This window comes from Vigna angularis, chromosome 3, assembly GCF_016808095.1.
Source record: "Vigna angularis cultivar LongXiaoDou No.4 chromosome 3, ASM1680809v1, whole genome shotgun sequence".
Taxonomy (NCBI): Eukaryota; Viridiplantae; Streptophyta; class Magnoliopsida; order Fabales; family Fabaceae; genus Vigna; species Vigna angularis.
The window spans coordinates 13,585,844-13,598,601 of NC_068972.1; the positions used below are offsets into that span (position 1 = coordinate 13,585,844).

Here is a 12,758-nt window from a genome sequence, read left to right on the forward strand (position 1 = left end):
TATTGTTAAAGGGAACTTTTCTCAATTGGTGCAATCCATTATTCATTAATTAAATATCAATTTTTCTCTCAAACATCTTGGTTTATTATATTATTTTATTGGTATCAAAATCAAACATCTTTTAAACAAATGTAGTATTCTTAAACAATTGACTTAAACAACAAAAAATCAAGCTCTAAAGCATTAGTGTTTCTTGATCAAATCTTATGTTACAATGGTCTAAAAAATAACAAATTGCTGATTTATCAAATACCTACTATAGAACGTATCAATTGTTCTATACCGTAAAACAATTATGTCATCAAGTCATAATTTAATAGCAGCATTTAAGTTAGTATACTCTTAAGTAGAAATATTTGTGTATTAACTATTGGTTTAAATTTTTTTTGCATAGCTGTAAACATTTGATCCAATATTTGGTAGAATTTAAGGATATAGTTTGATTCATAGTATGATAATTCTTGCGTAAAAAAAGTCATTGTAGAATGCATCTTTTGTGTGAGTGTTCTTCACCTTAGTTGTCACCGAAGGAAAATCTACATAATTATATGAGATAAGTGTAATTTACATGAAAACTATTGAAACTGAACACACTAAAAAATTGTTTAACAAAGATAACAAATTTACATAAAATTGAAATAAAAAAGGCAACCAATACAAAATAAATAAAAACAGATAAAGCCCTTTTGTTTGAATATGCTGTAACAGTTATTTTACAACGTGACTATAGGATAAATTTTTTAATGTTTTCCATTTGTGCTAATTCTTTATCGATTTCAAGACAATCTGGCTAATTATATTACTTAAGTAAATTACATTAACTAGGCAAAAAATATTTCGGTTAAGGAAAATAGGATACATCTCAACTTTTAAAATCATTTACATTCTAAAGGCGATAATAATCTTTTATGAACAGTGGAATAAATAAATAAATAAAACCCTTTTGTAAGATATGTACTTTTTTGGGGAAAACAGCTTAATACGAGTAAAAAGCTATTTTCTAAAATAATTAATCAAATCTAAACATGAACCTACATGTAGTTTAAAACTGCGTGTACAACATATGAATCAAAATCAATTATAAAGGCTTGGTAGCCTCGCCCTTCAGAGTTTCAGATGAGACAGCCATAGTGGCACTTGATAACTTTCCACATCTTCTAGCTGCCACAAGTAAAGAGCAAAATTTTGAAGGGAAAAATAGGCTTCCCCCACCCACATTTTTTCTAATTTTATTTTCGTTTTTTTCTTTCTCTTTCTCTATAACCTCCATTCAGATGGGAAAAAAAATCAAAAGATTAAGGTTGCATGAAATTGCATGTGCAACCTCGGAGGAACTACAATATACACGTGAGAAGGTTAGGCGAATGAACAATTCCGTCCAAATAATGAATTACCTAGGGTGGTTGTGATTTGTGCATCTCTTCTTTAAGAAATTGCGCAATTTGGCTCCTGTCAGCCTGTGGCCTACTTTCACTAAGAATGCTGTACAACGAGTTCAATTCTTCTGCATTAGCCTTTTTACATAGGCTCCTTAATACTGCAACAACATCAACGGGAATTTGCTTATTCAAGAGAACACCTTGACCACTGCCACCACTAACACTGCTTTGGCATGATTGTGAAATCTGTCCTAAAGGGCGGGAGTACGGCCGTGAGTCCCAATATTCATTACACACTCGACTTCGATCCAGCGCTTCAATAGCCTGTTCAAAGAAAGTAGGTATCTTTAACTTATAGCTATCAAAATTCAAAACTATGCCCAAGGAAAACAAAATCAAATATGCGTTACATAAGATAACTATACGGATGGAAAACCAGAAAGAAGCTTACAATCCCTAAAACACGGCTTTAAGAATAAGACTACTTTTAAAATCCAGACGTAACGCACTCCTAGAGTTCATTAGCCCTAATGGAAAGAGATTAGCTAAGAGAGTATTTGGTTTGTGCATCAATAAATCAGAAAACTAGTTAGAAAATTATTTGTTGCATTTTCATGAAAACGCCTTTTGTTATTTCTTTAACATAAATACCTACTTCATAGGTGTAATTCAATCCTGAATCACTATCATGTCCATCTAAAAGAAGCTATAAAATTTGTTACGCACATAATTTACATATTGGTCTGTGGAAGGTGACTTGTTTCAGCTCATGTTATCATGTATGGGTTTTAGGTCCTATTTGGATTAAAAATAAATTATATACACATACACTAATACTAGAAGAAAATAAAATAATATAATGTTTGAGCTTCTCATATAATTAAGCTAAAATCAACTGTCATACTTAACTTTCACAAAAGCTTTCATAACTTATCCAAAATCTGAAATGCATTAGTTCACTTTTGCTTATGCTTATAAGATACGTTCAATTTATTTAACCTTTTTATTTTATTTTCTTTCAAGTGTTTTATCAGTAAAATTACCTGCACTATTGCTGGTGAAGAAAACCCAAACATTTCTAAGCCATCAAGGCTACCCGGGGGCTGTAAAGGAGGAAGGCCCTTTCTTCCCAGCTTATGTTGCTTGGCAATTTCTTGATTCACTTTCTCTCTGACGAGCTCCCAGCATCTTGCAGCTGACATATGGATGAAGACCTCACTTGGACAACTTTCTAAGAAAACCTGCGGGGTAAAACAAGATTTTCGTTATTTCACACAACAGCTATTCCCAGTTACAGTCAACTAATTACTCATACCAACCTATTTCGATATCCAAAGAAAATTTTAACCAAATCCATCCAACACCTAAAAGGCTTTTAAAATATCCATTTTGATCTAACTTGATTAGGAAATAAGTTGCTTATTAAGGTTAAACACATGATTGCTTTCATTAAAGTTTACCCCCACAATACCAAACACCTAGTTTGCATTTTTTTTTCATGACTCCATTCTTAAAACTAGATGCCCAGAAGCCAGAATAATCGGTAATCAAGTTACTAGGATAAAAGCGCAATCAATTCTCAAAACATTACACGTCAAAAGGAGCAACTTCCGAAAAACAAACATACGTGGCTCTAAACCTACAACATTTCAGAAGTGCAAAGTAGAGGATCTAGGAAACTTTTGCCAACTTAAAAAGGGGTAAAACTCTGCAAGATATTAGCAACAAAGGATTTAAATTATAAGTACATCAAATTTACATCAGATATGTGAAATACCCTCCCAGACATAAGTAATATATATATATATATATATGTATGTATATGTATGTATATATGTATATGCCCAAATTGCATGACAAAAGCTACCAATTGAAAAAGAGGTGAAAGTACCATAAATAGAGGCCAACCACGTCCAGCATCAAGTATTTCTGAAATATAGTAACACATACTGGATGGATCTGAGACATTTATGTATCTAACTCGGCTTCTAAATCCTGCATCAATTAATTTAGTTTGCATAAATACACGTCTTACAGACTCAATTAATCAGTGGCATAGAAGTTGCAATTCATTACAACCAAGTATACATACCCTTTGGAAATATAGCCTGACTGCTACACCAAGACTTTCCAGAAAGCACAACCCCAAATTCTAATGGTTCAACATTGCAGTTGATGCGCCGGACAACCTTCGCTATCCGAGGACCTTTCTGTCGGAAATTGTTTGGACCAGAAGAAAAGTTTCCATTAACAGCTCTCGCATTGTCTGCTACATTAGAAGTGGAACATCCTCCAAATTTTTCGTGATTATCTTCAGTCTTAACCTTAGTGCCAGAAAGTTGTAGGTTCAGAGGAGACATCACCAAACTTTCCAAACAATGATCACTTGCTTCTACTTTTGAAGGAGCTGAAATATTTTTAGTACATTGTGCACTTGTAAGACCAATATGACAAGAAAGATCTAGTGGGGTAGAGGCTAGAACTGTTCCTGTGTACTCATGACATTCTTGTTTCACACGCAAAGACGGAATTGAATCAGAACTCATATTTTCATGGGGTAATGTCATAGCATCCCTTTCACCCATCACAGCAGTATCTGTCACAGAAATGGTCAAGTTTGTACTTTCTATATTGTTAAATGGGCTTGATTTATCTCCAGGACCTACAAGCATAGAAGAAAGTTCCTTCCTTCTATTTGAATCAGACATCTTTTCGTCTTCTTCATCGTCACTAAGAAGTATAACGTTGTTATGCCTGTAAAGTGAACTTTTCTCACCTCCTTGTTGAGCTAGAGTAGATAAAGCATACGATGTATCCTCCTGAGACAATTGACAACCAGGTGTTTGCCTCTTTGAGCTGCAAATGACAGATTCTTCCTTACTAACACAGATCTTATGATTAGGAATATCAGATGTAGGTTTTGAGCTGTTAAATGTTAGCAAGTCCTTCGTTGAACTCAAAAATGAAATAGCTTCAGCTGATTTTCTCTGTTGAAAATAGCTCTGATCTTTGCTATTTGCTTGATTCTCTATTGGGACGTCAATCAATTGAGAATCATCAATATATTTATTTGGTGGATGCAAAGCCGTCTCTTTATTCAAAGTGGCCCTGGAAGAATGAGACAAACTGGATGAATGTGGTTTCAATTCTTTAAGTATTGTTTCCTTCCCTGATGAAACATCAGATGATAGTGCCAGCCCAAGATCTGATTTTGCCCATCTGTAGATTGCACTTAATTTTCCTTCCAATGCCTCCACCAGAATATTTAGTTCAGCAACATCATACCGAAAGAGAAAAAATCTGGAATCCCAAGAGCATGAACAAAGCTGCTTTGCATGATCCAAGCAAGCATATCTATCTGGGGAACAGCGACAGCCAGCTGCAGATAGGTGTAAATCAAAAAAGCATATGTTACATTCCCTTTCATCCATAGCATCAAAGGTACTCTCCATTTTTAATGCCTGTAGAGAACTGCAGAGAAATTCTCTTCTTGCTCGCTCCATCTCAACACGCATCTAGATAGGAAATCACAAGTAACACAGGAAAAGAGATTATTAATATTAAAATTAAATAGAAGGTACTGGTGGTGATGTAATTTTATAGAATTTGCATTTAACTTTGATTAATTTTTTCAATATTTTAGTCTTTTCTTGGCAGGGTGGAGAAGGGGAAGGAGAACACTTATTAATCAGAAGAATGAATTTCAATTACTTTTTGAAATTGTAATTGACAGATAATAATTGCTCTACCGTAAAAAGGTTCCTATTAAAACAAGATCCTCAAATGTTAATCAAATAGAACAAAAGTTCCAGAATTTAATTACAATATTGGGGACTTAGAACAAAAGTTCCAGTGTTCAGGAGCCTGATCCTTGGCAACCCCCATTTTTCTTTATAAATTTGAATCTCACAAAAAAGGAAAGAAGGCCTATGCATTATTTAGACTTCAAGTTTAAAAACATCTATAGCGGTGCATGACATTGATGAGAGTGAATGTTCAAATAAAAACCGAAATTCCTAGGATAACTAGTTAATGACACAGGAATCATTGAATTTTGATTTTTCCTTTTCTTTCTTTTTATTGCAATTTTGGGTAACAATCCTTGTTCATCTGTATGGAAATATCTTTCTACCTCTAAAAATAAACTTAATAAAAAAACATTTAAATTCAATCTAGCACTTTATGCTTTCAGTTTACAGACTCTCCACAATCAAATAACACAATACAGAAGAAAAAAAAAAGCCAAGGTGGGGTAGGAGAACGGGATGAACAGACAAAATCCAAAAGCACTGATGGTGAGTGAGGTTTTCAGCAAAGTGTGAATTGCCAAGCTGATTTTTATCGTAATTAACAATTTGTATCGAATGGCATGATTCAAATATAATGTAAAAATATTTTCAAACATATCATATAGATGATTTACAATGCTCAATGTAATAATTTTAAACTTGAAACAGATAAAACGACTTAACAACATGAATCATACAAAAAAAGTATAATTTATATGTGAAACCACTATTTTAGAAAATGGAAACTAAACAATGAAATAGCCTAATAGAGTGCATGCACTGATTGAGTAAGCAACAAAGTATTGGAATAATAAAATAGGATAAATTTAGAAGAGGTCCTTTATTTCCTTTTCATTAACAATTTAAGCTCGTGTCAATTTTCAATTTTTTTCTTGAGAATCAAGAACAGTAAAAACATGAAAACAAAAATGAAGAATCTTTGAATAGTATGATTTGTGTCAAGGATATGAAACTGTACCAAGTCACTCAAACGTCATAAGATTCAAAGTCATCTGAAATTCATCTTTAGATATGAATCAATAGGTGGCATATTGAAGGAATTAAACTGTGAACCAGAAGATTCTTATAACTATAAACAAGACTATTTAAACATCAACTCCCTTGTTATGGTCATGACATAAGTTAATACAAAATCATAAATATCATCCACTCGGTACTGCATTACAGGGACTAGGGAGAAGCATAATATACCTTAAGTGCTTTGGCAAAAAAGCCATCCTTTCCACAGACATCCTTCCATCGTAGATTATCTAAAGTATTCTTCTTTAGCAAATTAAGCTCCCATTGAGCTCGAACTGCTTCCCTTGCAGCCCCAAGCAACAGCTTATCATGTGATATAGAAGTCTTGCGCCCCTGTTCCTGGTACAACTCTATAGCAATATGCCCATGGGGCAGCCAGTCAACAGGAGCTACATTAACAGCCTCAGCACAGTTGAAACCGCAATTGAACCCGGAGTGGTAGGCTCGAGGAAATGTCAGAACAAAGTCCCCAGGGTTTTGGACACACCTATAAACTGGTACTCCTTTAGACTTGAGGATAGAAGGAGAAAGTTGAGTGACCTGCAACAAGTTAGAAATGCAAGCAGCAGATAAATATTCGCCGAAAGAAATAAACAACATCATCCAACATAATTATTTACTGCTTAATAGTAAAAATATGGACAGGTAATGGAGATGTAAAATATGGAACTCCACTAAATGAAAACATAATTTTAATTTTTTTGCCACCTCTGAAGCAGATAAAACAAACAAGATCAAATGTTGTTTGCCAAGTAATAGAAAAACTTTTACTAACCAGCTTATGAAGCAAGTCAGGCTGTTCTTCAAAAAGTTCTGGTAAATGCTTTCTCATAGCCTCTTCTAATTTGCAGGCATCTCTCCCAGGGACTCCATACCACAATTTTGGAGCTCCCCAATGCATGTAGTTCAATGAATATAAATGGTGGTCTTCAACATGCTGCATTCACAATTAAACCATAGAGAAAATATATAGTTGTTACAAACTACGGATCCTATGCCAACTAAGGACTCACTCTGCCACACATAAACACTCATGCAACATCAACAAATTGCCACTCAACACAAAAATAGTCCTGTTATTTTGGTTTAGCAAACAAATCAGAGCAAAATGATATCACCTATGCTATGTGTCCCTTTACTCTCACACAAATGCACATCCTTTCCATCCTCAAAGAACATTCGAAGACACAAAAAACACGCAAGTATGTAACTGACACCTATTATCAATAGACTACATAGATACAGATACATTCCAAGATATCTGATACAGATTTAATTTAGTTGAATTAAATTCAATTTATATCAGACTTCACTCGTATTGCGTAAATAGCCTATTTTGGCAATATTTACTGTGCATTATAAACCGCACACCAAAAAAGCTAGCAGCAGTAGTTGGAGAGACGAAGACCATATGAACCTCACACTACAATCTCATATTTCCAATGTGGGATTCAAGTCCCATACCTTACAATTGGAAACTAACATCCCATCAGACATCGCAGCCTAAGCTCCCACGAGGACTGGCTATGAACTATCCCTTTTACTAATCCAAGGAAAACCTATGCAACTAACACGGTGGAAGCTCTGATACCAATTCATAAGAACCTTGGGAGAACCACACCATAAAAGCTAGCTACGGTAGCTGGAAAGCCCAAGGCCTTATGAACCTCACTCTAGAATCTGATACAACCAATGAGGAACTCAACTCCCATACTTTGGGGACGGATCCCTAACAATTATGTAAATAGAATCATATACCTAGATTTAGCTCAATACTTTTCTTACTTTTAGCTTCTTGTTTCTATATAGGTGTCCACACACACATATATGTATATATATATTCCATTATCCATGTATCCTTTTGTACAGTTAAATCAATGACAAATAACGTATTTTTTCCATTCTTTTTCTTTGGTCCCAAGCACTGTAAACACAAATTGTGATTAATTCAATGAAATACATGCTAGAAAATAAGGAAAATATGCAGTCCTTACCCAACAAAAGGAGGAAAAGCACATTCCAATGTACAACCACGGCACTAAAACACCAGATATATCACTGCTCTCATAAGAGAGCAGAGATCCAGGAAGCCTTGCAAAGTTATTTAAATTCCAGCCAGACTTTATGTATTTTTCATGTGAAGCAGAACCTAGCTGACTAGATTTACTAGGGAAACCACTCCCAAAAATTCCAGTTTCCAGATCAGCTCCATAAAGCACCTGGAAGTGATAGAAAATTAAATGTAAGCAGCGCAGCATATAATAAGGGCAACAAATAGATAATAGTTTCGTGCAGCAGCAAATTATTAAGATTCTACAGAATGTGACCTCAATTTCTTCAGTAGGACTCTCGACCATCCGCCAATATTCACCTTCAATGCTCTCCACAGAAGGCTCTGAGGTACCATTTAAAATTGTTGTATTACCACCCAAATGAGATACGTTCTCATTTTTTCTGAAGTATTGGAGCTGAAAATCTTCTGCATATCTCTGAAATGCTTCCAAGGTAAATTCTGGACCAGGTTCAAACCCAAACCTTTCCACTTCACAAAATGCTGTATTGGGTCCTCTTCTAGTGCCATTATCCACCCCCATTCTTGTGCATCTTCTCCTTTTCCTCTTCATATTACTTTGAACCCTTGACATTTTTCTCATTGAATCACGATTCTGAAGTTTGTCAATCCTCTGTACACGTGTAGAAAATTTAGAACCCTCCCATTTACTTTTTTCCTTGAGAGGACAGGGGGGTTTCCAAGAAGAAGGTGGAACAATGCGGCAAATTCCATATGGCTCAGCCCTGGAGCGAATGCTTGATATATATTTCAAAGTATCTTGAAACTCCTGGATAAAAATGAAAAGTCAGAGGTATGATTTCCTGATAAAGCAAACTGACAGAACTAAACAGAAGTGAATTCAAATCTGCCACAGGAACTGCACAAGACCTCTTCAGTGGGGTAGAAAACAGGAGCATCCTCAATATTTGGCCTACGAGCATCTTCAGGTCGCCATCTGGCAATAACCTGTCAGAAACTTCAATTGTCAATTACTCATCACGCAAGAGAGATGCCCAATAGCACCTATTTTATGATGAATTAACCCCTATAATATATGACAAAATGACCAACTCAAGTTCATTGCTGTTATTACAATAACCAGCTCAATGATGAGCAGGTAGACCAAGCCACTTCTATTTTAACATTCAATAAAGGACCATCCCAATTCATAAAACTTGGCAATACAAACGTCATTATTACTACTTTTCTCTTGATAAATTCATCTTTCAAAGAAATCGATGTATGTCTATACTTAGTTATTAACATAATAACAATAATAGAAGAAACGACAGTAATAGATGAGAACGAAGTCGAATTAGAGCTAATTCATCAATAATGAGGACAATAATAATTTCTGACAGAAATAAATCATGTATGTTTTATAAATAGACCTTTTGGCAATTACTGCAATCTGGACATCCACGGATGACTCCTCGAGGAAGACAAGCCCTAGAGGACAAAGTCTGCATTGACATTTGTATGTACCAACCAGAATTCAGTGCAGTAAGAAATTTAAGAAAACTTGTGCTTTGTATATCCAAAATGTAGACATAAAAAATAGAAATAAAAACATAAACCAATTTGAGACTGACTTGATCAAGCCGCTCACAGTCAGAGTCTTCTTCTGAATGGTTCTCATACTGTCCATAATTAATCCACGGTCTTCTTCGAAGGGATCTAGGAACCTTTGCAGTTTCACGAACTTGAACATCATTTTCCACCTGAGTTGATGGTGATTCAGAAGCACTTGTTGAGGCTGAACAACTGATCATGTTTTTATCATCTTGTTTTTCATTGTTTTCTACCCTCTTCAGAGAGAAAGATGTATATGACTCAAAACCTGGCGGAACTGATGGAAAATCATCATTGTCTTCTTTAACACATATTCTCATAAGCTCAGTCCCCATCATAACCTCATGCACAAAGGCAATAAGCAATAATGTCCCTGGTTTGTCTTCCCTGCGCTAACTAAGGAGTCAGCATAAAACCATAATCTGCTCACCCACGCCAGCTCAAAAAAAAAATTAATTTGGATTTTATTAAACATACTTTGATAAGAAGAGTACTTATGAAGTGAAAGACGTAGAGTTTGTGGGTTATCTGCACTTCCACTGCAAAGTAGCAGGAAATCAAAACAACGGAAGCTAATTCAAGGTGCCGGTAACTTCATAAATTGTTAGAATACATCAATCTGAAATAAGTCAAAATAAACAAATAGAATCAGCTCAGATAATGAATCATCATGCAACATATCTTCACTTTCAATACTTTATTTACTATTTAGTCAAAATTGTTATCCTCTCTCAGCTAAAACTCTAACTATTTTCAATAAAGCTATTAGCATTCGTCAAACAGAACGGTAGATCTGAAAGCAAAGGCATATTGAAACTTCAATATGTTCTTTTTTGTTAATATTCTTGTTGAATCGAATAGTAAATAATAATAATAATTGATAAATGAGGAACCAAGCTTAATGTAGAAGTGTTCATAATCTAAATGCACGTGACAACAAGCATTCTTGATCTCTCTCTCAATTATCCCTCTTTGAATGTTTATATACTTTTTCTCAGAACCAAATCCCTAGCTCACTACATTTCAACAGCCAGATCATGAGATAATTTCGAAAAAAAAAAATAGTAATCACTGACAGGATTCCAGGTATAACCTAAAAGATCCTGTAAAATATGTTCAAAAGAATCTCACAAACTATGGCTGCCATTACCTGAACTTAACAATAGAGATGCATAACAGACTAAAACAAACATCATTATAAACTCACTGCAACAATATTATTTGCAAATATTAAATGAATAGACACCAATCAAAAACTAATAATTAATACTAATTAATAAAAAAAACCTTAGTCAATTTTACTTTAATCAAGCGATTCTGTAGTGATTAGCTCTAATCCTTACAGGAAAGAAAAGACCACATCCTATCAGGAGTTACCTTTACGAAATCTTGGAGGAATTGCGATTTTCTATTGCACGGTTCAATACATGGAAAATTGGGGTTAATACAATGGAATATCGATAAAAAAAAAAGTTAAAAATCGAAGTTCTATAGATGGCCGGTGGTGAGAACGATGAGCGAGAAAATTTGAAGACAAAGTGCAAACTCTACAAACCCTAACAAGATGGGGGAAGAAGACGATGAAGGAAGCAACATAGATAAATCTGTATCCTCTACATTAATGTCTAGATGAAATTTTTTTCCCTATCTTTTGAGTTTTTTTTTTTGGTCAACTTTATTTAGGGGTAAACTTGCAATAGTGCGTAATTTGTATAAAGTATAGCCCAAGGACATTTTCGGATTTTTGTATCTTTCCGTCTTTGCCGTCACCTCTAAGCCTAACCAATCATCATAATAACTAGCGATACTTTTTTTCATGTATATCTTTTGAAACAGTTACTTATACTATAAATTATACATTTTTAATTATAATATTAAAACTACGAACATTTTAGAGTTTTAAATTATAAAATCTTGAAATATTCAGTATTAAATAGTTTTACACTAGTATCCAATTATAGATTCATATGTATAAGAAATTTACTCACTTGTATAATATTTATTTTAAAAAATATATCAAAGGTGGCATATTATTGAATCACTAAGTAAGTAATGTGAGTGTGTGAATATTAAGTCTACTTATAATAACACTTTTAGAGCATATTATGATGGATTCTTTAACTTAATTTCGTGGGTATAATAATGTTATATACATTTAAACCTTTTGTTAATAAAACTCACTCCAATGATAAATTTATTAAAGTGGGTATTTAATCTAATTTTTGAAAATTTTATAGTCCATCCTATATGTTGTACTTTTGTTTATATGTTTTTATTTAAAGTTGAAAATCGGACCGAACAAATTTTAAACAATATTACTTGTATCAGCATTTATGTTTGTATGGGCAATGCAAACTCATTATCATTCTCTTTAAACAATAATGCCTGACATTAATCAATCTAAATCATTTTCATTAAACATGGTCATATCTAATAAATATTTATTTTTATTTTACTTTAAATTAAAAAACAAAAATAAATAGTTGAGATTTGTTTTAATAAGCAAAAATCATAATAAATCATGATTACAAGAAAAAACTCGTTTAGAAATTTAATAATGATATCACTTAATTATCTATGGTTTATTTGCAGTCATATTTAAATTTACTCCTTTTTTATTATTTTTATATGTAATAAAAATGGATGAGTTACATATTAGTTACAATCAATAAAATAATATTATATGGTCGTCCATCATTAACTATTAATCAAATGATTTAACTCCAAGATTTATCATACTTTTAGTTGGGCATTCATGGTCGACCACATTTAGTGGACTACTTTTGGCTAATCACATTTGGTCGTCGGCATTGACCATCCTTAATCGATCACTCTAGGCTGACCACCTTTCGTCGTCTATCTTTTGGCTGACCTCTTAGACGTATCACCTATAGTCGACCACCATGTTCGACCAATTACAGAATG

At 33.8% G+C, this 12,758-nt stretch overlaps 1 protein-coding gene across 6 annotated transcripts; it reads right to left on the minus strand.

Moving 5' to 3' along the window:
* Positions 1–921: 921 nt before the first annotated feature.
* Positions 922–11,501, minus strand: LOC108322806 (putative lysine-specific demethylase JMJ16). Of its 6 annotated transcripts, none has more exons than XM_052874368.1 (13): positions 11,211–11,501; positions 10,311–10,372; positions 9,854–10,220; positions 9,653–9,724; positions 9,150–9,227; positions 8,536–9,048; positions 8,203–8,427; positions 6,984–7,145; positions 6,380–6,748; positions 3,472–4,894; positions 3,271–3,374; positions 2,423–2,620; positions 922–1,703 (listed from the first exon to the last, which is right to left on the minus strand). In XM_052874368.1, exons 3-13 carry the CDS (start codon positions 10,169–10,171, stop codon positions 1,395–1,397), a joined length of 3,771 nt encoding a protein of 1,256 aa, XP_052730328.1. In that variant the 5' UTR covers positions 10,172–10,220; positions 10,311–10,372; positions 11,211–11,501; the 3' UTR covers positions 922–1,394. The 6 variants fall into 6 exon arrangements, with proteins under 6 accessions (XP_052730328.1, XP_052730327.1, XP_052730329.1 ...); XM_052874367.1 differs by having other exon boundaries at positions 9,854–10,225; XM_052874369.1 differs by having other exon boundaries at positions 9,854–10,229.
* Positions 11,502–12,758: the final 1,257 nt, after the last annotated feature.